This window comes from Podarcis vaucheri, assembly GCF_965113315.1.
Source record: "Podarcis vaucheri genome assembly, chromosome: 16".
In the NCBI taxonomy this organism is placed as follows: domain Eukaryota; kingdom Metazoa; phylum Chordata; class Lepidosauria; order Squamata; family Lacertidae; genus Podarcis; species Podarcis vaucheri.
This window is the reverse complement of record NC_138754.1, coordinates 13,276,710-13,303,249: the sequence shown is the minus strand read 5'-3', so window position 1 is coordinate 13,303,249 and position 26,540 is coordinate 13,276,710. Positions and strand designations below refer to the sequence as shown.

Here is a 26,540-nt window from a genome sequence, read left to right as displayed (position 1 = left end):
GAAGACAACCCCACACAGTCCCTGGTATATACAGCAACATTAAAAAACAATTTGAAACATGGGGGGTGGGGTGGGGGGATGGAGGAAACGACTGCTCTGTGTTTTAAACCAGTAATGCGTACATAGCCATAGTCTGGTATACAGCAGATTCCTGTGTTCCTGCAGAACCATGGTTGTGTTCATGCACAAATTTATTAAAGTAATCAGCTAAGATTTCTTTAGTTGGGTAGTGGGCCAATTAATAACTCGGACGATGCCATCCTACAGGGTGAGATCCATTTCGGAGTAAGAAGTGTTCAACTCAGCAGAACTTAGCTGGGATAGCTCAATCGGTAGAGCATGAGACTCTTAATCTTAGGGTCATGGGTTCGAGTCCCGCATTAGGCAAAAGAGTCCTGCATTGCGGGGGTTGGACTAGATGGCCCTCGCGGTCCCTTCCAACTCTAGAATTCTATGAAATATGCCTAGGAGTGCGCTGGAGCTAACGGTGCTAAATTTGCTGCAGTGCCTCACTAATACCACCAGGGGGCAGAGCACAACTGCATATTTTTTCCATTCACGGTTTGGGCACCAGTGCAGCCAGTTTAGGATGAGTGCTGGAAGCAAGCGCAGGGGTCAGAATTCTGGGGTCCCACTGAGCAGAGTGAGCAGGAGAGTCCTCAATAAGAGCTCCAGGCTCTTTTAAAGTGAAGGAATATGTAGACAGTATCTGTTCCTGGCCGTCTTGTTTGTTGAGCATTCATCCTGGCTTGTTTGCAAGGAAGTTAGTGGAAGGGCCGTAGCTCAGTGGACAGGACATATGCTTTGCATGCAGAAGGTCACAGGTTCAATCCCCGGCACCTCCAGGTAGGCCTGGAAGAAACTCCCTGTCTGAATTTGCAGGGAGCCACTGCCAGTCAGTGTAGTGAATAGCCTGACTCACAGATACATAGAATTTTAGAGTTGGAAGGGATTCTCAGTGGTCAACTACTCCACCCCCCAATGCAGAAATCAGCTAAGGAATCACTGTCGGATGACCATCCAACTTCTGTTTAAAAGCCTCCAATGAAGGCAAGTCCATTTCACTGTGAAACAGCTCTTCCCATCAGAAAGTACCATCAGAAATCCAGACTCAGCAGAAGGCATTTTCCTGTATTCCTATATTTAGACAATGCTGGCTAACCATTGAGCATTCATTTCGATTTGCTCACAGGGAGGTTAGATGACATTGCGTCATACAGGTGTTATTCCAGCGTGTTTCCTTGTCGCTTTTGTTTACTGCATAGACATCCAATGGGGCAGTGAGGGAGCTGGTTTGTTGTGTGAGAGCCTCCAATGAACTCTAATTGCACCAATTAAATTTAGGATTGAATCCCACCTGAAAATAGCAACTGTCTGGAAGGGCCCTAAAATTAACTGAACTGTACCACTGCAGGACAGGCATGGTTTCAAACACACACACAAACGCTAACAACTGGTGCATGTTCTGTTCTGCTCTGCCTCCGAAGTGAAGTGTGCAGCAGGGTCTTCATCCTTTCAACAGCAGCCTCATAGCTGGTGCTCAGCCACATGCAAGATTTTCGCTGCATAATTTCCCACCCACCTTGTTAGCAGTTCTTATGTGAGAGATCCTTCTTCAGGAAGGGAAAGGATAAGGTGTGGAGGTGGGGGGTGGGTGGGTGAACAGCTGGGGAAGCTTTGAAACACCTCTCATTGTTTTAAAAAACAGGGCAAGGGAAAGAGGAAACGTATTTGTTAACTAATAAATAGCGCCCGAGTTTGCTTCTATCCCGTTATTTATTTATTGCATTTATATCCTCCCCCCCGCCCCTGCAAAGAGATCAAAGTTTTACAACATGGTTCTCCAGCTCCTCATTTGTGAGGTAGGTTAGGCTAAGAGGTAGTGACTGACCCCAAGGTCACTTATATGGTCCTTTAGCTTTGCAACATCAATTTAGCACTTGCAGCAGGAAAGTGATCCATGGTCTTGGTTTAGTCCCAAATAAATCTTGCCATCATTATCCAAGAGGCTAACGGGGCGGCCCTTCTGACATTTGTCAGCCTGACAAGGGTTTAGGGTTTCACACAGGCAGCAACTTGAGATGTCTGCTTAATTAGTTAAAATAATGGATTGAGGTTGAATCCTGACAAGACAGAAGTACTGTTTTTGGGGGACAGGAGGCGGGCTGGTGTGGAGGACTCCCTGGTCCTGAATGGGGTAACTGTGCCCCTGAAGGACCAAGTGCGCAGCCTGGGAGTCATTTTGGACTCACAGCTGTCCATGGAGGCGCAGGTCAATTCTGTATCCAGGGCAGCTGTCTACCAACTCCAGCTGGTACGCAGGCTGAGACCCTATCTGCCTGCGGACTGTCTCGCCAGAGTGGTGCATGCTCTAGTTATCTCCCGCTTGGACTACTGCAATGCACTCTACGTGGGGCTACCACTGAAGGTGACCTGGAAACTACAACTAATCCAGAGTGCGGCAGCTAGACTGGTGACTGGGGGCGGCCGCCGAGACCACATAACACCAGTGTTGAAAGACCTACATTGGCTCCCAGTACGTTTCCGAGCACAATTCAGAGTGCTGGTGTTGACCTTTAAAGCCCTAAACGGCCTCGGCCCAGTACACCTGAAGGAGCGTCTCCACCCCCATCATTCTGCCCGGACGCTGAGGTCCAGCGCCGAGGGCCTTCTGTCGGTTCCCTCATTGCAAGAAGCAAAGCTACAGGGAACCAGGCAGAGGGCCTTCTCGATAGTGGCACCCGCCCTGTGGAACGCCCTCCTATCAGATGGCAAAGCGATAAACAACTACCTGACATTCAGAAGACATCTTAAGGCAGCCCTGTTCAGGGAAGTTTTTAATGTGCGGCATTTTAGTGTATTTTTGGTCTCTGTGGAAGCCGCCCAGAGTGGCTGGGGAAACCCAGCCAGATGGGTTGGGTGCAAATAATAAATTATTATTATTATTATTATTATTATTATTATTATTATTATTGGTGCTACTTACAGGTGCCACTTGGGACGCGGGTGGTGCTGTGGGTTAAACCACAGAGCCTAGGACTTGCCGATCAGAAGGTCGGCGGTTCGAATCCCCGCGACGGGGTGAGCTCCTGCCAATCTAGCAGTTCAAAAGCACGAAGTGCAAGTAGATAAACAGGTACCGCTCTGGCGGTAAACAGCGTTTCTGTGTGCTGCTCTGGTTCGCCAGAAGCGGCTTAGTCATGCTGGCCACATGACCCGGAAGCTGTACGCTGGCTCCCTCAGCCAATAAAGCGAGATGAGCGCCGCAATCCCAGAGTTGGCCACGAGTGGACCTAATGGTCAGGGGTCCCTTTACCTTTACAGATGCCACTTAATACCTATTCTGTGCTTGTAAAAACTTGGTTGTTTAGCGTGGCAGAGCCTACTGTTGGAACTCCTTGCCTATTGAGATCAAGCAGACGACTTCGCTGTACTCTGTGGCGCCTGCTAAAAACACCCCTGTTTATAGGAGCCTCCCCAGATGCCTAGAAATCTGAGACAATTTTCAGACCCTGCAAGTGTCCCTATTTTCCAGGTCCAATCCCAAATTCACAGAAGCCGTCCCGTTTCTTATTTGATCCCTGAAATGTCCCTCTTTTCCTTAGGACGTCCCTAGTCCCTATTTTCGTTGGAGAAAGGTGGGGAGGGTATGAATTTTGATCTGTCTTAGTATTTTAACTTATGGTATCTGAAGAAGTGTGCATGCACACGAAAGCTCATACCAAGAACTAACTTAGTTGGTCTTTAAGGTGCTACTGGAAGGATTTTTTTTATTTTGACTATGGCAGACCAACACGGCTACCTATCTGTATTTTAACTTATGTATGTTTTAAAGAATACAGTATGTTTCTCCGTTTTCTCATTTTCAAATTATTGTAAACCACTTTGAGGTTGTTGGTTGTTGTTTTTTACAGTCAAGCGGTGTATAAATTTTATGAGATAAATAGAGACACAGACACACACAATATATTATTTTTCTGCACATCAGGCCTCGTCACTTTTAGACCAGAGGATGGAGGAGAAATTAATTCGGATATTTCCGTGGAGCCCGAACAAGAGACAATTCGGGTATTTCCGGACATTGCCCACCAGATCTAATCGCCTGTTTACGTCCATTTCCGAACTTCTCTCTCTCTCTCTCTCTCTCTCTCTCTCTCTCTCTCTCTCTCTCTCCACAGGTTTCCGGATGTTGCCTCTACCTTCCCCCCTCCCTCTCCCAGTGACTTTCTGTCCCACCCCAACGCAATAGAAAGCTTTAGCCACGCCCTCTCCTTTTCCTCCCCCCCTCTCTCTCCCTCTCTCTCTTTTTCGCAAAGAAGCCCCGCCTTTCTTTCCTTGCCCAACCAATCAACTATCCACCGGCGCCTTCGTGTTTTTCCGTGCACCGTGGGAAGTAGAATCGGCTTGGCGTTCGGAACTTTCCGCCAGACCGCTGGAGGGTAGCGGATGACGAGAGCGAGGCGTGCGAAGCCGCCGTTGTTGTCGAGGCCGCTTTCGAGTGTTTCCGGAAAACAGGCGGAACTTCCCGAAGCCCGGCGGAGGCGGCCATGTTGGGAGCCTCCGCTGTGTGAAGCTGAGGGGCGGCGAGTGGAGCTCGGGCACCGGCAGTGACGGGAAAACGGTGTCCGGGCCCGGTTCTGGAGGCGCGCCGGGGCTCGGAAGCCTCAGACCAGACAAAGGCTCGCTTTGGGTCCCGGCGTTTCCCCGCTTCGGGTTTTTTCGACCGGTGCGGCCTTGTCCCCGCGCCTCATCCTCGGCCTCGCGTGAACTGTCAAGCCGGGCACCCCTCATTCAAACCCGGCGGGGCGCGAGACCCACCTATGTATAGGCGGTGCTGGTGCCTTCCGACCACCCATTGAGCCCAATTTCCCCCATGCTGGTGGCTTGGCCGCCCCCCTCGCCGTGAGGAGGAGGAGGAGGAAGAGCCGGAGGAGGAGGAAGACCCCGACCCCTTCCAGCTGGGTCAGGGCGAAGGAGAAGGGGAAGCAGCTGAGCAGCAGTGGGGGGACTCTCCCCTCAGGCCCTGCCCAAGGGAGCCATGTCGAACAGTGGTCGGAGTCCCCTGCCCACCCTCAATGAGAGAGACACGGAGCAGGTAAAAGGGCTGGATGTGCATTTGGGGAGGGGGTGGGATCCAACAGGGAAACCTGGGGGTTCCTTGATCCCACATATATTCCTTCTGTTGGGGTTAATGTGGATGGGGAGGCATGTCTAGGTTCTTCTTTGAAAGGAAAAAGGAAAAGTGATCCTGGTTCGGTTAGCCCAGCACATGTGGGAAAATTAGCAGAGGGAATCTTCTTCTTTTCCCATGTCACAGAAATGTAGTGGTACATCTGTTTGTGTGGGTATGTGAAGCCTCCCACGTATTGCCCCCTCCCCCACCAGGCTGTTGTCAGAAAGCAGACAGATATTTTTAAAAACATAGCACCACACGGGTGGCAATCCTGCATGGGGAGCTGGATAGGTGCTGTCCCTTTAAGAGTTGCGTGGTAGGGAGAATCTAGCCAGATGAGATGTTCTTCACCTCCCACCCATTCCCCCTCCTCAGTCTAAGTCTCCGGAGCACTGTGATGGGAATAGCTTAAGGCTGCCACTTTCCTTTTTAACTGCTTGTGTTCCTGTGCCTTTTAAAAAACCTATAAAAGCATTTTGAGGCATGCAGAAATATAGCAGGTGAAGCGTTGTTCAGCTGTTTGTTCCATTCCAGGGAGTGTGCTTCTCTTGTTTTTATTTCCTGTTTGATAGGCAGGTGGAGGGAAAGATTGAAACGGTACAGAAAAGAAGGGGCAACCTTGACCTCCTCTGTGCTCCAAAGATTTGGGGGTGGGGGAGGAGCTGCATCTGACTTGATTTTCCATTCTGTGTACTGTAATGTTTAAAGGGGAGCATTCTTCGTGGAGCAGCTTCCCATGAAGGGATATTGTTACTTCTTTTTTAAAGTGACTCTGCTCCTGTGCTGCTTTTCAACAGTAGGTTGTGGAGAAATTCAACAGGCATAACTCTCACCACCACTGATTCATCTCTTATGTGGGGGATGCAGGGGGAAGCTTACCTTTCTAGATTTCATGAGCAGGGTTAACAAAGCAACTGAATGGCAACCCTGCCCTGTAAACTTTGGACAAGGCTTAAGTGCTAGGAGGAGGCTGGGAAAGGAAACCTTCAGGCTTACCTTCCTCTTGTAAAGGTGGATGTGTGGGGTAATTGGAGTGGTGGTAGAAGTGAATAACATGCAGGGTAACATCCAGGAGGGTAGGTAAAAACACCAGGAGCCGGGGAAGAAGCGGCTATTTGGGTGGAGTTACTACTACCTGTTACTTGTTTGGGACATTGTGAAAGGTATTGCTTTGATGAATGGTTTGGGTAACAAGCAGCCACCACTGGGACAAATGAATCACAGGAAGGTGCAGCTAAAGATGGTTAGAGAGTATCTTTCTTGCATCTTTTCTCTTTTTATCCAGAAAGAACACTTGGGAATGGTACTTAATAGTGAACAGTGCTGGTACTGAGAGGAGCTGTATTGGTTTGCTTGCTGGACTGAAGAAGGCAATTGAGCAATGGATAAGAGGATGAGGTTGAATTGTCAGGAATTGCATGCGTGTGTGTGTAATCTTGCATTTTATTCTGGGAGATTGAGTCATTGAGTCGTCTTCCCCTTTTTGCTCTTTTGTGGCAGGGAGTGCTGTTGTGGGATGCATTGGGGAGCCAACTCAATCTAGAAGGCTGCAGGAGGTTGAAAGAGTACCACGTGGAAACATCACTCTTCTCCCATTCCCCCATCCCCCTTAAGTACCACTTGCCTTCATGCTTTTTGGGGATTATTATTTTGGATCGAGGACGCTAGTCAGTGAAGCAGGTAGAGGATAGCACATTTTCTGACATGCAGATAGGTCAACTACCCCAACTGAGTTTGAGGTTTGATGTTGCCCAAATGATACCTTAAACCACCGATAAGATTGCAAAGTCGGGTTCTGAGAGGTACATGTCAGGAACACTCTGTCACTTAGGTTCAGTCCCCATTCTGGAGTGCACTACCATGGGGGTTATCTCTGAACATGATGTATGTGTGATAGCATGAGTGAATTGCCCAGATGCTGTGGACAAAGGGCATCTCCTCAATGAAGGTATACCATTTTCATGCCCTTAAAAGGGGTTTCATCCAAGAGTTTGAAGCAACACCTTAACATGCGTTCCCCCCCAGCTGACATACCCTTAGAGATTCCAAGTGATGAGGCATCATCTTGTTTGGGTGACTTCTGAATGCCTACCTAATCTATCTGTGGCCAATTTTGTAAATGACACAGTTCAAGTGCTGAAAGCACTCCATACATGTTGTTCAGGTAATCCTTGTAATCTAAAGTAGAGCAATATTGTTCCTATGTTTCAAGTGTAGGGTGGAGACTGAGAGAAGTATGATTTCACCAAGGCCACCTACTGAGTTTGTGGTGAGGTGCAGTTTGGACATGAGACTTCTCAGCTGTTATGCTACATGTGGAATGCACATAGAACATTTCAGTTTTATAAGCTACCTTCTTTCAAACTAGGAGCATTGCTGGGTCAGGCTAGAGGATGATCTACTGCTGCATCCTGTTCTCACAGTGACCAAGCAGATGCCTTAAAGCAGAGCTTTCTAAAATGTGTCACGACATGTTAATGTTTTGGCTACAGTATGTAGGTATGTCATGCGAACGTTCCCCTCACTCCTCCTGGGGCTGGAAATGGGTTAGTTTAACCTCTAGTTTGCTAGTAAAATTAAATTACTGTGTCGCAAAATAATGCATTTCTAAAAAGTGTGTCACCAACATGAAAAGTTTAGAAAGCTCTGCCCTAAAGGGAAGCACGCAAACAGGACCTGAGTGCAACAGCAACTCCCCCCACTTGTAGTTCTCAACAACTACTGGTATTCCAAAGCATACTGCTTCTGACACTGAGGACAGAACACAGACATTGATAGCCTTACCCTCTAAGGTGGTGGCCATCACTACTCTCCTCTTGGCACAAGTTCCATAGTTTATCTGTTCTGTGTGATTATGTGCTGTGCAAAGGATGTACATTCTTTCGTATGTCCTCTTTCTTTTATCTGTCCTGAATCTTCCAACAACCTTTCCTTGCCTGCCATAGCTTATTTTTTGCTACTGTACATGAGGAGTGATCATGTGTACTCTCTCCTGCCTCCTTACATCACTTGACTGCCCCCAGAACCAGCACTCCCTCAGAGCCGAGAAGAGGATAAAAACCCGCTTCCCACCCTTTTTGTCTCATTCATCCCTCTTACGTGCCTATTTCTCTTTCCAACAGCTTTTTGCTCTTGTGGGCTGCTCTTTGCAGCTTCCGCAATCTCTTAATTGCGTTGGTGGGACAATTCTTTCTTTGGTTGGGCTGGGGCAGGTGGGTGGAGGAATGCATCAAGGATTAGGTGAGCTGTAGCTGATGGTTAAAAATTTCCTCTGTAGTTATACAATACATGTATCTTGGGCCACATCCACACCATGCATTTTAAACCACATTAACAATCGTGACTTCTCCCAAGGATTCCCAGGAAGTATAGTTTGTTAGGTATGCTGAGAGTTGTTAGGAGTAGGAGTCCTCTATTCCCCTCTCAGAGCCACAATTCCTAAAGTGGTTTAACAACCAAACCCTCTTCCCAGTGGATTTGTAGCTCTGTGAGGGGAATAGGGGTGTCCTAACACCTGTCAGTACCTTTAACAATCTGCAGTTCCCATGATCATTTGCGGAAAGCCATGGCTCTTAAAGTACTATTTTACCACTTTAATTGTCTAGTGCGGATGTGGGCTTGCCCTTGGTAGTTCAGCCGTATGAGGAGGCATGGTTGAGCAGTAGTTTGTGGATGCCATTAATGGGGTGACTCAGTGGCAGACAGAGATAGATTTAGGTGGCAGAATCCACTGATAATTTCTCCTGCACATTCCTCATTAAAGTGAATGAGAATGCAAGTACAAGAGCACAGTTCATTGTTTTTAACAGTGCCACCTTGTCTTTAGCTGTGATTCCTTAATTGCAGGGGTTGGGCTAGATGACCCTTGGGTGTACTTTCCATCTGTACAATTATTTGAGTCTATGATAATATCCTGATGGATTGTACTCCAAATTACAGTATTGAGTTGTGGAGGGTAGTGGAATGGGGAAAGGGCTGTAGAGCACATGCTTTGCATGCAGAAGGCTCCTGGTTCAATCCCCATCATCTCCAGAATGAGAAAACCTCATGTTGGAAACCCTGGAGAGTTGCTGCCTGCCATTGTAGACAGTACTGAGCTTGATGGACCCAATGGTCTGACTTTGCAAAGGCAGATTCCTATATTCCAATGAGAGTTTGCTGTTTGGGGTTGTGCAGTGTGTGTACTGACTCATTTCCAGCAATTTATAAACTTCTCCATTTCAGCTTGCAGTGGCTGCACCTCACTTTGGAAGTTGAACACTATGCCTTTAGGGTGAAGGGTGGGTAATTAATGGAGGTAAAGGTAAAGGGACCCCTGACCATTAGGTCCAGTTGTGGCAGACTGGGGTTGCGGCGCTTATCTTGCTTTATTGGCCGAGGGAGCCGGCGTACAGCTTCCAGGTCATGTGGCCAGCATGACTAAGCAGCCTCTGGCGAACCAGATCAGCGCACGGAAACACCGTTTACCTTCCCGCCGGAGCGGTACCTATTTATCTACTTGCCCTTTGACGTGCTTTCAAACTGTTAGGTTGGCAGGAACTGGGACCGAGCAACGGGAGCTCACCCCGTCGCGGGGATTCAAACTGCCGACCTTCTGACCGGCAAGTCCTAGGCTCTGTGGTTTAACCCACAGCGCCACCTGCATTCCTTATTAATGGTGGTATTAGTAGCAATAATAATGCATCACACTGTCCCGTCTTTGCCAGGGTGATGGGTAATCCTGAGCTCCTTCCTTATTCTGCATCTTTCCATTTAGAGACACCTTGAATCCCCTGCCCTATTATGTGATGCTGTTGCTTGCTCTTCTGTTTTCTGACATATTTTTGGCCTTATGAGAAGGTTGGGAAATAACTGCTGCTGCCTCTTTGGGGAAGGGCCATTGTTCAATGGTATTGCTGCTTTGCATGCAGAAGTTTCCAGGTTTGATCCCTGGCACCTTTGCATAGGGCTGGAAATGTCCCCTGCTAGAAACCCTGGAGAGCCACCATCAGAGTAGACAGTGAGCTAGATGGAGTCTGTGCAAGGCAACATCCAATGTCCAAGAGATGCTGTTTCCTTTGCTAGCACACTGGGTGCTCTTCCTTTGAAACTCCTACCCTAGTAAATTTCTCCCTTCTCCTTAGAAAGTAACTTCCTAAGGTGACACTTCCTGATCTTCCCAGAGGTGGGGCCATGTTAGTCTGGTGCAGCAAAAATAACAAAGAGTCTTGTGGCAACTTAAAGACTTAGCACATTTATTGCAGCATAAGCTTTTTTGGACACATCTGATGATACATGAATTGTTATCCTGAGTTACACAGGTGTATACAGTTTATTCACATGGTTTGGTGGCTGGCTGTAAACAGTGAGGTCAGAGGGAAATAAAATGCAGAGAGTGATAATTACATAATTGACTATGGTAATTCACAAAACAGTTATTGATAATGAAGACATCCTGGCATTGATATGCCAATTAACACACACACACACACACACACACACACACTCTGCATTGAAATCCTTTGTCTTGAGCTAATTCACAGGTGATGGTATTAAAACTCTTGCTGTATTGAAATCCAGCACTTCTGTGTTGCTATTTCACTTGTGATGTTCCAGAATGGCTACTTTAAGGTCATCTACAAGAGAATATTTTGGGTGGGTGAAGTGTTCCCCCTGCTAGCTTTTTAATATAGACCTTTCTGATGTCAGGTTTGTGTCCATTATTCTTTTGGATAGAGACTGGTCTGTTTGTCCTACATAGAATGTAGAAGGGCATTCCTGACAAATGATGCCATATATCACATTGGAATATGAGCAGGTGAATGAACACTTGATGTCGTGGATGACATTATTAGGTCCTGTGATAGTGTTGCCAGGGTAGACATGGGGACAGAGTTGGCATCTGCTGTTCATAATAACTTATGTACTCTGCTGGATCACCTGTGTGGTGCTACCTCTCTTCCTCATATTTTCTGTTTCCATCATTTCAGATCCCTTCTCAGAATCACCCTCCACAAAGCCTTTGGTTGAACTGCACATTCCTCATCACAGTGCTATACATTGGGGAAACCTGTGACATGCCCGCCCTCTCATCCAGTGCTCTGGATGTTGTTTGTTTGTTTACCATACTTATGTGCCTCTTAAGGCAGCCTGTAAGTACAGTGGTACCTCTGGATGCGAATGGGATCCGTTCCGGAGCCCTGTTCGCATCCTGAAGCGAACTCAACCTGCGCATGCGCGGGTCACAATATGCCACTTATGTGCATGTGTGTGATGTCATTTTGAGTGCACACGCGAGCGGCGAAACCTGCAAGTAACGCGTTCCGTAATTTCTGGGTCGCCAGGGAGCGCAACCCGAAAACGCTCAACCTGAAGCAACTTTAACCCGAGGTATGACTGTAATACATAATAATAAATACAGTATATGTAGCAGTGAAACCAAGAAATACAATGCATCTACAATATGGGCTCTTTGGGGGGAGGGGTAAGGTATGAAGCGAATAAGTAATAATAAATAAGAATTATCGCTTCTTGGCCTTTTGGCTAAGATCAAGTGTAGTGTAAATAAGAATTCAATGCAATATTAAACAAAGCTGCAATACAGTTCAATAAAACAATAAATCTTTAAAAACAAAAGCATAGCCACACCTTTTGAGAGATGTCCTTAGAGCCAGTTATCTGTTGGGAGTGGCTCCAGGCCCTGTTAGCCTTCGCCAGCACAGCTAATGGCCATGGATAATGGGAACTTCAATCCAGCTATGTCTGGAGGGCCAAAGGTTAGGCCTTTCAGTAATTATAATAATTCATGATTTCTTCTGGCTTCTTCATCATGCGGTTTGACATGGCCCTTGTTAAAATGTTGATTTTATTAGTATGGTTTTGATTTGTATTCTGTCTTGGAAAGTTACTTAGAAAGGTAGCGTATGCATAATGCATTGATAACAACAATTGATTAATAGAATTAAAATCCGTTTTGGATCATCCTTGGGAAGATTCTTGCAACTCTCTAATCCAAGCAGGTTAAATAGCAATGAGGGCAACTCATTGGTGTATTGAGCGTTACTTACTCTCCACTGGTGTGTGTGTGTTTTGAAAAGGGGGGGAGTTGTGCTTTTCCAGAAGGTAGTTGCAGGGTGGGGCAAGACAGGGTGCAGCAACTGTTCCGGTTCTGCAAAGACTGTGAGCGCACCTTGTGACGTGCGTAACAGATTACAGGGGAAAGGTAGCAAGGGTAGGTAGGGGTGGTTACTTGAAAACACCAACTGCAGGAGAGAGGCCTGGCAGGCCTTGAATTCCTTCTCAATGAGCCTTCACCCACTGGCTTTGCTGTCCTCTCCTCCTCCTCTGGTGAGTCTCCTCAGGCCCTGTGGGTCAGCAGTTGTGCCGCCTCCTCAGTTTTGGCTCCCACAGCTGCCTTCCACTTGATTGTGCTTTTCCTTATTTTCCCAGGGGAGAGTGGTCGCCCTCCCTATGTGTTACAGAGGGGAGGGGGTGGGAAGCCTCTAACTCGAGTCTTTGGGGCTCTCCTCTTTCTTGCTTTCTCTGCAAGCGCATGCATGTGTCTTAGCAACAGGGCCTGAAAAGGACAGCTAGCATGGAAATGAGACAAGTATAACAGTGGACTAAATATATCTCCAGCATCCTTTATCTTAGGGGTGTCAGAGGAAGGGGAAAAAAGAAAGAAAAGAAAAAGAAGGTTTGAATCTGGTGCCTGGTACCTTTTCTTTTGAGCCCTTCTAGCTTTGGTCTCATCAGTGGGGGGGTTTTAAACAAATGTGGGTCCAGAGAAAGGAAGGCACATCCTCCACCTTGGTTTATAAAGCAAGAACATCTACTTAGCAAAATAACCAAATTCAGTCAACATTTAAGCATGACTGAATCAAAGTAGTTCTCTCCCCTCCTCCCTTCACCCTATTCTTTCCTCTGCAGTTTCAGCTTAAACTAGTTGAAAGCGGAGGGGGGAGAGCCCATATGACTCAGGTTACCTGTGGCAGCTGCACCTTCTTAACTGAGTAACTGAAATTTTGATTTTTTTTGTTTCCTCAGAAGTGTGCGGCTCTTTTCTCCCTGTCCCCCTTTCCACCCTGGTTTTAACATTATAATACATTTCTGTTGCTTTTTGCAGATCTTTCTTTGGTAAATCTTAAGTATTCAAGTATCCCCTTTAAAAGTAAAGTGAGGGGAGATTTCCCCCACCCCACCCCACCCCACCCCTTGGCCTTGCCTTGATTGAATGCTTGTATACACACAACTTAAACCCTGTTATTATATAATCTAATCATACAAAACTCCCTTTTTATTGGAAATCCTGTCCCCAGGGGAGAGCTGGTCCACTCAATTATCCTGTTTCTTTTGATGTGTCCGAAACATTTCAATAAACAGGTCTGTGTGCTATCTTGTGTGGCTGGCTCCATCTCCTGGCTGGTGAAACCTAGCAGCATGGCTGGAGAGCTTCTGCTCCCCTTTCCAGCTGGACCCTCACAGTTGTTCCATCGGTCCCACTGTGCTGCTGGTCTGGGCCCCATCCCTTCCTTGGTGAGAGCTTGTCAATGTGGCATGAGGGCTGTTTCCAAGGGACACGGGGAAGGTATAACTTACGAAAGAGGCAATGTGTGTGGGGTGACACAGCCCTTTGTTGCTGAAGAAGTGAACCCCCACCATTCTTGGCTCCCATCTTTTTTGATGGGGGTCAAAGCGAATGTAGAAAACAGTTGAAAAGGGAATCCTTTTGTTTGGATCCAGGCTTCCTAGCTAAGGGTTGTGCTGGTTGAACAGGCCTAATCCAAGTTCCCAGCCTAGAAACTGAATGTCTGAATGACTGACAAGGCCAAAAAGGGAGAAAGGGGTCATGAACTCAGTGGCAGCAAAGTGAGGATTTACATGGAGACAGTTTGCACTTGCTGTCTAGGAGCACAGGCTCCCATATACATAACCACAGCAGGATATTTCTCTTGAAGCATCTCAGCTTTTGAGTTTCGGCATTCGTGGTTGGATCTCTCTGTCCTTCTGTTTGTTATTTCTGTCTCCACCCCCCCCCCCATTGCTCCAACAATTCATATAGGAAATCTGTGGAGGCCAATACCAATAGGGGTGACTTATGCATCTCTTTGCAGCCAGCTGTTTTTGTGTCCCTTCCTCCCACCTTTTTCTTTTTATTCCTGCTTCTTGAGGACCCTTGTGCAAGTGCGGTGGGTGAGATGCAGTGACTGGATATCATGTGTGTCCTGGCAGCACATTTATTCAGCCTGAGTAAGAAGAGGGTTCTTAACCCACCTTTTGCTTTCCATTGGGAGGGTGGAGAACAAGGAGGAGGGCAAAGTTTTCTCGCTTGCCAAACTGGTCAAGCCAGTTCTGATAATGATTGGTGTTCTCTTTCTTTTTCTGTGGTGCTCCGGGACAGATTGAGATTTAAAAAAAAACACATACTGTATGCCAGTCTTGCAAGCTACACTTGATAGATGGTGAACTTTCTGTAACAAGTAGAGACTGTAGTTAATACCCAGTGGAAAGCTTGGGCTGTAACAGTACATTTTGTTATCCTTTATTACCCAGTATCCAAGGCACATGCTATGCAGCTTTGCAAATTTAGTTGCTTAGACTAGAGCGCACATAGTCTTAAAATCTCATTTGCGGGTGGAGGAATCTCCTCTCTTGCATCTGTGGTGTGTAATAGTTTGCTGCATTTTTATCAGATATATTTGTTGCTGTAAATTCCTAGCATCTGCCCCTGCTGGTGTAACTTTTTTTTAAAAAATGTAGGGTTACAAACCAAATGTGCTTTGTTGGTGTGGCATAGGAGCTTAAGTCACAAATGAGGTTCAAATCTCACCTCAGCTACAGATTCAAGGGTCATTGGCAGTGATACGGGGTGGAAGCGTTTCCAGATATATTTTTTTCAGTGTGTAATTTTTCTATGTGTAATTTTCTGTTTCGGAAGTTCATTCGTAACAACAAATGGATGCCAAGTGCAAATAAACATTAAGCAAGTTTTTTAACTTCACACAGGTATAATAAACATCTCAAACAAAACTTTCTGGAAGCACCTGGTCAGCCACTGTAGGAATCAGGATCCTGAACTACATGGATCTTTTGGTGAATCTCTCTCTGTCATCTTTAATGCTGACTCTTGTACTATAGCTGCCTGGGCCTTCTGGCAAATTCCAAAATAGCAGCTTCTCCATGATCTATGCATTTCCTGGACAATGTCTAAATGTCTGCCATAGCTAATGTGGCACTTGGGACCAGTTTTTCAGCTTTGGTTGAGCTGTGTGTCTTGAAGCCATGTAGTCTGCAGTAGTATTGGAGCTACTCAGTGTGTTTTGGAAAGAATTACAACTGGGTCTCTCAGTTGTCCACTGACCAGTGTTTCTATCAGCAGAGGTGTTCAGGTAATTTAATTTGGGGGAGGAGAGTATAAACACTTGCAAAGAAGGGGTCTGATACCATTCCACCGTGCCAGCCATACCACTGGCAGAGTGAGGCAGCTGCCTCAGGCTTGGAAGATGCTGAGGTTGCTACTCAGATGTTAGTGGGCAGAGCTGTGCATGCCATCTGGCTTGCCCCACATTCTGTTAGCTAGCCTGCTGTCCCCAACACCTTCCCATCTCTAGTATTGAAGTAAGGTTCAGCAGTTCAGTCAAGAGAAAGGACTGTAGCCCCGTGGTAGAGCAGCTGCATTCCATGCAGAAGGTCCCAGGTTCAGTCCTCGCATCTCACTGGTGAGAGACAGATCACTGCCTGAAATCCAAAAGAGCGGCTGTCAGCAAGTGCAGACCATACTAAGCTAGAAGGAGCAGTGGTCTGATTCATTATGTTCCTAACTTCTGGTCTGATTGGCTTCCCAGCTGGTGCTCTCAGGAGGTGAAGGAGACACGATTATTTTTGGTTATTTTTAAAAGAACATCCCACTTGACATTTCTAAGTGTGTGGAGAAACACCCCAACTTTTGGCCCCAGTAATGTAGTAAGCTGGTGAGTACTTTGCTCCCCCCACCTTCACCACACAGGCAGAGCGGTGTGGCTATGCTTATATGGGCCATTAGAAGCTCTGTAGCTAGCATCGCAAATCAGGAGGCAGTTTGCAGGAAATGTGGATTTTTTTGGGGGGGAGGTGTTCCCTGTGACCTGGAATGATCAGTGTTATACTTGTAGATAGAGATGTATTAAAAGAATGAATGCTACCCTTCCAATGATGCCTTAAAAAAAAATCAAATGTGCAAAATGCACAGAGGGAAAAAATGCTCATTAAGCAATCCTGGACCTGGGTTAGGAGAGCAGAGCGGCGTCAAAGTTCCCTCTGTGCATAAATCTACTTTTAATTAAAACTACCTGAATGGGAGACTTGAATGTTCTCTCTCTCTTTCTCTGGCTTTCCATCCTGAAATCTCCTCTGTACATTATCCGTCATAAGGTTTACTCAGAGCACACAATGTTCTGTTACAGTTTCAGTTCGGCAAACTCGTTTTCCCTAGCTGCTGACTTTTTTCCAGGGCATGTGTTTGGATTCACGTGCCTTCAGGTACAATGGATTGCAGCAGGCTCTGTTGCTGTCTTAAGACTACTTCAATTTTCTGAATATTAAAGCTCATTTTCTTTGCAATGTGGAAATTAGTTACTGCCTGGAGATAAGCCTCCAGGTTATAGGTTCTGCTTTAATACTACTAACTGCCGCACCTAAGAAGTAAGGTGGCTGGAGATGGGGCCTGCGCCATAGTGTCTATGTGTTCATGCAGTAGCCAAAATTGCAGTCAACCTGGTATAATTTGGCTTGCCGCTGCACAAGAAGATTGTAGAAATTATTACTGTTTGTTTTTTAACCCATGTTGATCCTACATGGCAGCCTCCAATTTAAAACAATTTAAAAATATATATATGTGTAGTAGAATTATTCATTCCCTGGCATCTCCAAGTAAGGCTGGGAATTAATTCCTGCCTGAAACCTTGGAGAGTTGCTGCCAGTCAGTGTAGACAGTACTGAACTGGGTAGACTAATTGTCTAGCTTTAGCACAAGGCAGTTTCTTATGTATTTGAAAAACAAGAGCAACTTTCATTTAAGTTAAACAAGGAATTGGAAATTGGATCCAGCAGGTTTCCCCACCTCTAGTGGTCCACTTTGACCTGTGGACAGTAAGGTGAATGGTTTGAGGGCTGTTACTCCTCAGTTTTGATTTACTGTACGTTTAAGTCACCAGGTGTTCTCTCAGACTGAGAATAAGAAAGGAAAATGGCGAATGGTGTTTGTTGAATTGCCATTGGGTTGGGTTGTAGTGAATAATAATTATCATTTATATGGCATCTTTTTGACTAGTGCTGGTATTGGCCTTGGGCAGTTCCTAGGGCTCACAGGTGCTGACACCTGTTTTGGAACTGAGCAGCCACCAATTTCCTTCAGTTCCCCAGAGCAATACAACTTTGGGTGCTCTGGTGCACTGTGGGATATTTAAAATTGTGGCCACTCAGCCACAGCCTTGTAAGGGAGGTCAGGTGTTGTTTCAAATGGGGAGTTGAGATAGTAATCTGCTCTTTGGTTCAGTTGTTGTGATTGTTGGTCATTAATTTGATTCAGCATTCTTGTAGTAAAGAATCTTATTCCAGATTGGAACAGTGGCTTGTGGAGTTTGTTTTTTAAATCTCTTATTCAATTTACATTGAGCCCCAGTGCCCTCATCTATATACAGAGAGGGTTGAACATTTACAATACGGTATGATCACATCTTGCGTGGGTGTTACATTCTGGTGCATATACTCGAACCACCCCTGTGTATGCATCCTTATATTTCTGGAGCACATGCACTGAGCAGGCCTTGCCCAGTAAGTAAGCCAGAGAGCTTAAAAGATCTATCTGTGCAAGGAAAACCTGATGCAAAAAGAGCTTTTAATATCTCTACCTTGCGTGCATTTAATTTGTGCAGTTTCAACCAGCTGGCCTTCAAAGGCACATGGTTGAAATTGTACAAGTTAAACGCATGTAAGTTGCGATCATACTGTATCTGTCAGACAATTGGTTTGTTGTATTTTATGTAAAAGTAATTACCGTCTGTTACATTGGTTTGGAATGGGATGTGGGCTTGCCGATTGGAAGGTTGGCAGTTTGAATCCCCACAACGGGGTGAGCGCCTGTTGTTCAGTCCCAGCTCCTGCCCACCAAGCAGTTCAAAAGCATGTCAGGTGCAAGTAGATAAATAGGTACCGCTCCAGCGGGAAGGTAAATGGCATTTCCGTGCACATCTCTGGTTTGCCAGAAGCAGCTTAGTCATGTGGGCCACATGACCCAGAAGCTGTCTGCGGACAAACGCTGGCTCCCTCGGCCTATAGAGCGAGATGAGCGCGCAACCCCAGTGTTGTCTGCGACTGGACCTAACGGTCAGGGGTACCTTTACCCTTACTTTTTACATTGGTTTGATGATTTTTTTTGGTTCTAATTCATTTCTTCTACAAATATATACCTGTATTGAGGAATAATTCACTTTAATCCTAAAGTCAGCTTCCGTGTCAGGATTCCATAGTCCACTGTTGGGCAGCATCTTTATTAGGGCCAACTAAAGAAATCACAAAAATGTGGTAAGTTTTGCAGTTTTCCAGCTTGCCACATTTTTGTGACACCCCTCCCCCCCCCCGCCTAAAACAGCTAACCCTTTTGCTTCTCATGTCAGGATTATATGCAAGGTAATACTGAGCATGTGTATAACTTATTAAGTGTTCAAAAGCACTTTACGTGCTGTTTTGTTTATTCCTTATCGTAACTATTTAAGATAGGTTAGTATTATTCCCCATGCTACAGTTTCAGGGCAGGTGAGGGGTGGCTTGCCTAAGACCACATGGTAAGTCCTTGGCAGAGATGACATTTGAGTTGGTGACCTTCTCTGTTTACAGCTAGTTCTCTAAGCCACTATGCCACACCAGCTCTCTTCAGAATGTAATTCTAAATGTTTGCTAGTGTCAAAGGAGAGATTGCACAAGCAGGAGCCAGAGGAGGGCAGCTAGGATGGTGAAGCACCTGGAAACATCCTGTGAGGAACAGTAATGGGGAGTGGGGAGCTGGGATTATTTTAACCTGGAGAGGAGATAAAAGGGAGACACAAAAAAGTCTTTGAACATCTGAAGAGCTGTCACAGTTCACCTCCATGCACTCCCCCAGTGCTGTATGTATAGGATGTGGTCACACTCATTGGTTGAGCCTTTCGGCTCATTTTACTAAGCTATTCCTTGAGTTGAACAGACTCCTTCTCTCTGCATGTTCTATTACAGATGCTTCAGGTTACAGACGCTTCAGGTTACAGACTCCACTAACCTAGAAATAGTACCTCGGGTTAAGAACTTTGCTTCAGGATGAGAACAGAAATTGTGCGGTGGTGGTGTGGCGGCGGCAGTGGGAGGCCCCATTAGCTAAAGTGGTACCTCAGGTTAAGAACAGTTTCAGGTTAAGAACGGACCTCCAGAACGAATTAAGTTCTTAACCCGAGGTACCACTGTAGTTCTGTTGAGGGGATGTGTCTGTCTAAGGTGGAAGGGGGTTAGCAGAGGGTCTGCTTGGGGTATGTGTGTCTTGGTTTGATGGTGGAGGCTATAAAAGCATGTCAAATGCCTGCTGATACGTACTTAGATGAACAGCCGCCTGGGTCTTGAACACCTCTGTCAGCAAATTCCCTTCCCAGATCCAATGGTTCACCTGCTCTGGCTCTGGGTGGACAGTTTACTCATCAGTGGCATAACAGTACTCAACTTGTTTAAAGCTGCAAAAATTTTAAGCATTTAAGTGGGGAGCAGCAATTCATGTTGCACACCCCCCCCCCACTTTCTCGCACTTAACCTCTGCTTGGCAAACTTAGAGTGAGATGACTCGCTTTCTCCTTCCGATTTTTCTTTCTGGTCATCTTGCAGTCCTTGGATAACTGAATGTTAATGTTGTTGTTGTAGTAAGACTCGAAGGGCTTTTCACTGGAACTGGCATGTTTACAGAAATTTATTTTAGACTGGTGAACCACATTTTTCCAGTAGTGTCTTCAGTAGCTGTGGGAAAGAGATGCCTTTTTGAGAATGCATAGGAGACAGGAAGCTACCATAGACCAGGTCGACAATTGTCTGTAGATCAGCAACAACTGGCATGCCAGAGATTAGCCACAAGGGTCGCTGACTTGGTGCTCTCCAGACATTGCTGGACTATCTCATCAGCCCATACCCATTGGCCATAGTGACTGGGGCTGGTGGGAGTTGGCAGTCCAGTAATATCTGGAAGGGGCACTAGGTTGGCTGTCCCTGGTCCATACTGACTGGTTGTAACCCTCTAACGTCTCAGGCAGAGACAGTTCTTTCTCAACACCTGCTACCTGACTCATTTAGCTGAAGATTCTGGGGATTGAACTTGGAGCCTTCTGAATGCAAAGCAGATACTCTACCACTGAGCCATAGACTCTGCCCAAACTGAGATGACTGTAGAATCCTGTACAGTGAACAGAGGGCAGGCAAAAGTTGTGCCAGGATCAGCAGCAACTTAAACTGAGTCTGTTTGCTGGTGAGCCTCTTGAGGCTTCAAAGGGGATGGGGAGAAGATGCCACCCTGGACGACTTTGGGGAGGAAGGATGGGGTATAAATTAAATGAATGAATAGTGTTAGGAGTTCTTCATGGCTCTGTCTGTATCTGGTTGGCTCTTCCTGGCCTGACTATAAATGTTGAGATACTGACAGAAGAGCAGCCCTTATAAACAGACCAGCAGAGTGTGTTTCACTCACACAATCTTTCTTGTGAAGTGACATCAATTCATAAACCAACATCACAGCAGATGCCAAGCAGGGATTCTTTCACCTGCACATCTTCTGACATGAAATGTGCCCACAGTGCCTTTCTGCCTCTTACATAAGCCAAGCTGTACTATCTCTATGTAAGATGAGACTAAAGCTGACTATTCCTGTACTATTCACTACAGGAAGTAATTTCCCATTGTTTAGGTGGTTTAGGATGGAGAACCTTTTTCCAATCTAAAGGCTGCAATCCCTTCTGGACAACCTGGGGGCACCATATGACAGTGGTGAGGTAGAGCCAGAAGCAAAAGTGGTTGGTTCACTATATGTACATGTTCACCTTTGTGCAGTAGTCAGGCTGGAGAAGCATGCTAAGCTTCTTCACTGCTTCCTTTTGACAAGTGGCAAAGACTTGACTTTTAAGCAGGCATAGACTGGTGACCACTGGTGGTAAAATGACCTACAGGGTCACTGAAATACCCTTATCTTGTAGGGTTTATGGATTATATAGGGTGGCATCTTAATATCTTTCAAGATCTATACATTCCCCCCAGAGTCTAACTGAGTGGGTTGGGAAATGATTGTATTATTCAAATAGCTGAAGGGCTGTCATGTATAAGAGGGCAAAAGATTTGTTCTTGCTGCTCCAGAAAACAGGGCTAGATGTAATAGGCTTAAGTTGCAGGAGGGTATATTTTGATTGAACATTAAGAGAACATTATTCATGGTAAAAGCAGTTTGACAATGATTCCCTACAGGGGTGGGTGGGCTCAGCTAAAGGATGAATGACCTTTTGTTGTCTCCTGGATTTCCTGCGTGAACCCATGTTAGATTTAATGGCCTACAAGGCCCCATTTGTCTCTATGGTTGTATATAAATGTTTAAGAGAAATGCCAACTTGGTACAAAAAAACAGCTTCAGATTTGAGAGATCCTAGAGGTGTGAAGAAATCCAAATATAGCATTGGTACAAGAGCTTTAGCAAAAGCTAAGCAACATCCCCTTTCAACATACAGTTTCCTTTATTGCTACAAGGATACTCTTCATGTCAACCCAAAGTGAGGTTATGTGGCTTCCTGAGCCAGCTGCTCCACCCATTTGAGACACCCAGGCATTGAAAAAGATATTTTGTCAGCACTCAGAACTTGTAAATTAATTAGTATGCTATTCTTATACAGTCGTACCTTGGAAGTCGAACAGAATCTGCTTCACATCTGGCCTCTGGATCTTGCCTGCCTTTAGCCCCTTCTCTTCCTCCAGTTTTGCCTCTCACTTCTAGCTATGCTTTCTGCCTGTGTTAATGCTTTTGTTCCTACCCTAAGACTTGGGAACCTGGAAGGAGGAAGGTCAGCTGGTTTGGGGAATAGAGCCAGTACAGCTTCTGTGCCTTCAGCCTCCTCCAACTCCTGCTTTCAACCCTCAGAACTACCACATGCATTCTGCTAGCTTGCTAGCAATCTTCTGAAGGGCTGTGCAAACCAGGGGCAGCTCTCTTGCTTTGAAAAGTACTTCTGCATCAATCTGGAGGTGCCTGTTGGCTCTAGAGATAATTTATGGTGTGTTACATGGCAAGTTTGGAAGGGCTACCTATCACTATCTGCTACTGGCAATGTAATTTTTTTAAAAGTAGAAATCTTGCCTCCACAAATAGCAGCAAAGGGTTGGGGGGGGGAAAACAAGCACCTGAGCTTCATCCAGTTAGCTTGGCAATTTTTTTCTGGTTCCAACTTCCCTTTAAGGAAGGGCTACAGCTCACTGGTAGAGCATCCTTTTTCCATGCACAAAGCCCCCGATTAATGCCTGATGACATCTCCATGTGAGACTAGGAGAAGTCCCTGCGTGAATTCCTAGCGAACCACCACTAGTCAATGTAGACCAGGGGTAGGCAACGTAAGGCCCAGGGGCCCATTCTGGCCCGCGGACAGTCCGGGAATCAGCGTGTTTTTACATGAGTAGAATGTGTGCTTCTATTTAAAATGCATCTCTGGGTTATTTGTGGGGCATAGGAATTGTTTCATCCCCCCCCAAAGGTAGTCTAGCCCACCACATGGTCTGAGGGACGGTGAACTGGCCCACGGCTGAAAAAAGTTGCTGACCCCTGGTGTAGACAATACTGAGCTTAGATAGGCTAAGCCTCTGACAGTATAAAGCAGCTCCCTATGTTCCTATGAGATGGCCCATTAGATGTTGATTATGAACGCTTCCTTTAACAGGCTCTGCTTAGCAGTACTTCAGTGCAATATGAATTCCCCAGGAGGTGGCGGCAGGAGGGGGGAATCTTTACCTTAATTACTCTGATCATGTCAGATAGAGAGATGGATACTAATTGATTAGGCTCTGGGCTGGCCCTCCCTTAGCAAATAAGCTGAGGAAAGGAAACCTCTTGTGGTCTGTTCCTTCAGTTTATGACTGTCCTAATAACCTGTTCCCTGTCAAGTTTCTTTCTTTAACTGCAGAAGCAATTGCTCTTGAAGCTTGTTCCTTGGTAGCGTTAAACCATCTGACTAGCTACGCCTCTGCCTTGTCACAGTAGTGTCTTTGGCCTTAGTGAGCAGGAGGGACTTAAAATACAGTGTTGTTTGAAATGGTGTGAAGACCCAGAGGGGAGGTGCCATTCTGCCTTTTGGATATGAACATATGACACTGCCTTCTACTGAATCAGGAGACCAGTTCTTGTTTTCTAGTTCTGAAACTGTCTTCACTAGAGAGATTAAAGACTCAGCCCTCCAGCTCCCACCAGCCTCAGCCAGCACAAGAGTACGTCTGCAAGGTACATCATATAGTATACATGACAGTTTTTATTCCAGTATACAGTACCACATTTGACCTGAAATATTGGAGGGGTGAAAATAAAAGCACTCTTAATGAAGTTGAAGTGTAATGCTATGTGGTCATTTTTATTGGGATACTTTTAAAAGTATAAAGACAATGACATGAATTTCTGTAACATTAACATTTAAATTTACAAAAAAAGACAGAGGTGCTAAATACGTTTTATCAACCCAAATAATGCATACTATGCTGACTTGCATACTTCAGAGAGTTAACCACTGAAAAACAATTGCAGTTTTGAAATGGCGAGACTTTCCTAATACTATATTCACAGGTGACACCCATTCATTGCTACTACTGAACTATGAAATGGAACGTTTTATTGGGGGTGGGGATTTCCACCCTGTATCACAGGCTCAGTCCAGTTAAAAGATGGTAAAGCTGGGAAAGGCCTTTATGTTCCTGAAACACTGGAAAACCACTGTCAATCAGAAGAAGCAGTGCTTGACTAGAGAACCTCTGGACTGACTTTGTATAAAGAGCCTTCTTATATTATTATAAGTACAAGGGTAGCCAAAGTGGTTTCCTCCAGCTGTAATTGCGCTCCAACTCCCATCAGCCCCAGCCAGCACAGCTAGTTGTTGGGGATCATGAAAGTTGTAGTGTAGCAACATTTGAAGGGAACCACATTGGCTACCCCTGAAAGTGTAACTTTACCATGATGGATTGTGCTGAGATTGACTATGAGCAGTCCTGTTCCTCCTGGAAAGATGAGAGAGAAATATTTTAAATAAGCTGTCTCTCTCCCCCACCCCATTGACCATTACATGTTCAGTAAACTCCTATTAACTTGAGCATGCAGAGTTCCCCCATTGCTCTTCTGCTTTTCCTGTTCAGCATTTTGGAAGCTTATATTGCCGTGGCTGTGTCCCCCACCACCCCCCGCCAAAAAAAAAAGAGTAGCTTCACAGTCCACTGGAAACCAGAGCTTGCGTCAAATAGAGCAGCAAACTCTTTAGCTACTGTTTGGGCTGACTCCATTGTGTGCCGGACAGTGGGACATTGTAGTGGAACTGATTAAGCAACAACGGAAAGGGGGGCAGCGGGGAGACAGATGCTCAAAAGAACCGTAGGTTCAGAGGGAGTTGAGCGGATATTTACAAAAGATTTTTTTCAGGAGGTTTACTATTTAACTGGTCCAAAAAGAGTTGTGGGGGGAATAGACTTGGCCAACAGGCTGGTTATATATGGTCAATTACTTTACAGCATTGATTTCATAGTACTGTACCAGAGAGACTTGTGGTTTTTTTCTGTACAAGCTATGAAACAAAGAAACACAATCCTTTTAAACCAGTGCTGGCCAACATTTCTCAGCAAGTGTACCACTAGTTCCGTTCAAAATAAGTACTTGAACCACTTTTTAGAACACGTAGCATCTCCATATGCAGCCATTCTCTCCCCTCCTCTACACACCCACCATAGTTCTGTCACTTGCCTACTGAGCCAAGGCTAATCCTTTATTCCAGGGGTGAGGGATGTCTTTCAGCCAGAGGGCCACATTCTCCTCTGGGCAAACTTTTAAGGGCCACAAGCCAGTGGTAGGTGGAGCCAGGGGCAAAAATTGTTGGAGCAACCAAGGCAATTCTTACTTTTGCTTAGTGGACAGTTTTACACACACCCCCCACACTCCTTCACACATGTCTGTCAATCCATGCAAACAACCTAAAGGAACAATCAGAGTTCCTTTTCACAATGGATAGCTCAGTGAGTTAGAGTGTGGTGCTGATAACACCAAGGTTGCAGGTTCAATCCCGGTATGGGACAGCTGCATATTCTTTCATTGCAAGGGGTTGGACTAGATGGTTGCTTCCAACTCTGCAGTTCCATGATTCTATGACTTGGGGTGTGAAGCAGGGGTGGTGTGGGGTGTGGCTGGGAAAGAGGGAATGTGGCCTGGGGAGAGTTATGATCACTGGGTAAAGAGAGGCTTGAGAGGTTGCATTTGGCCTACATAGGCCTGAGATTCCCCATTCATGCTCTAAACACAGGCAGAGAACAGTGCAGGCTATAAGTCAGGGGTCCCCAAACTAAGGTCCGTGGGCTGGATAAGGCCCGAGGGACTTGTTTATCTGGCCGGCAGCGACCCCTGCTGCCCGCTGCCGCCACCCGCTCTTACCGGCTCTGTGCTGCGCGACTGCCCACTTCCGGGTTGGAGGAGCACCGAAAATAGGTTGTGCGCATGCGCAAGCGTTATTTCTGGTGCACATCTGGGTCCGAGGAGGCCTGTGCATATGCGCACAACCTATTTCCGGTGCTCCTCCAACCCGGAAGTGCGCCAGAAATAGTGTGCGTGCACACATATGGGCATGTGCTCCCCCACCCTCCGGCCCACTGCGTGATCGGCGCTGGAGACACTGGCCTGAGGCGCGGTAAGTTTGCTGACCCCTGCTATAAGCGACCACAAAGTTGAATACAGTTTTTGGTGCTTGCTCAGTTAAGGCTCTTGTTGTGTAACCAGTTGATAGAAGGTGAAGGCAAAAGAAAGTTTGTCTGCTTTGGGGGTGATTTACTCTCTTTTTTAAGTAGCACGGTAGGCTTATGTCCTCCTTGTTGACAAAGTTACAGGACTGTTGGTGTAACAGCATTCAAAGTCTCCTAATTTTGTGATGGTAGGTTTTAAAAATCCACATTCAAAGTCAACTCTGAATGGAGAAAGTCGAAGCCTGCCATAGTGCTCCTCTCTAGGTGTGCTGCAGTGTGATGCATGGGTAGGCAACTAAGGCTGGGGGCTCTATCCGGCCCAATTGCCTTCTAAATCCGGCCCACGGATGGTCCGGGAATCAGTATGTTTTTACATGAGTAGAATGTGCTTTTATTT

General features: G+C 46.0%; 1 protein-coding gene across 8 annotated transcripts in view; it reads left to right on the top strand.

The window, feature by feature from the left end:
* Window positions 1–4,510: 4,510 nt before the first annotated feature.
* MARK2 (microtubule affinity regulating kinase 2) overlaps window positions 4,511–26,540 on the top strand; it is a 112,895-nt gene continuing 90,865 nt past the window's right edge. For 4 of the 8 annotated variants that reach the window (XM_082202722.1, XM_082202720.1, XM_082202721.1 and 1 more), the window contains exon 1: window positions 4,511–5,095. In XM_082202722.1, the coding sequence (XP_082058848.1) occupies window positions 5,039–5,095 (57 nt within the window). In that variant the 5' untranslated portion in view covers window positions 4,511–5,038. The remainder of the gene's footprint in view (window positions 5,096–26,540) is intronic. The other 4 variants (XM_082202717.1, XM_082202724.1, XM_082202725.1 and 1 more) reach the window with 1 other exon arrangement.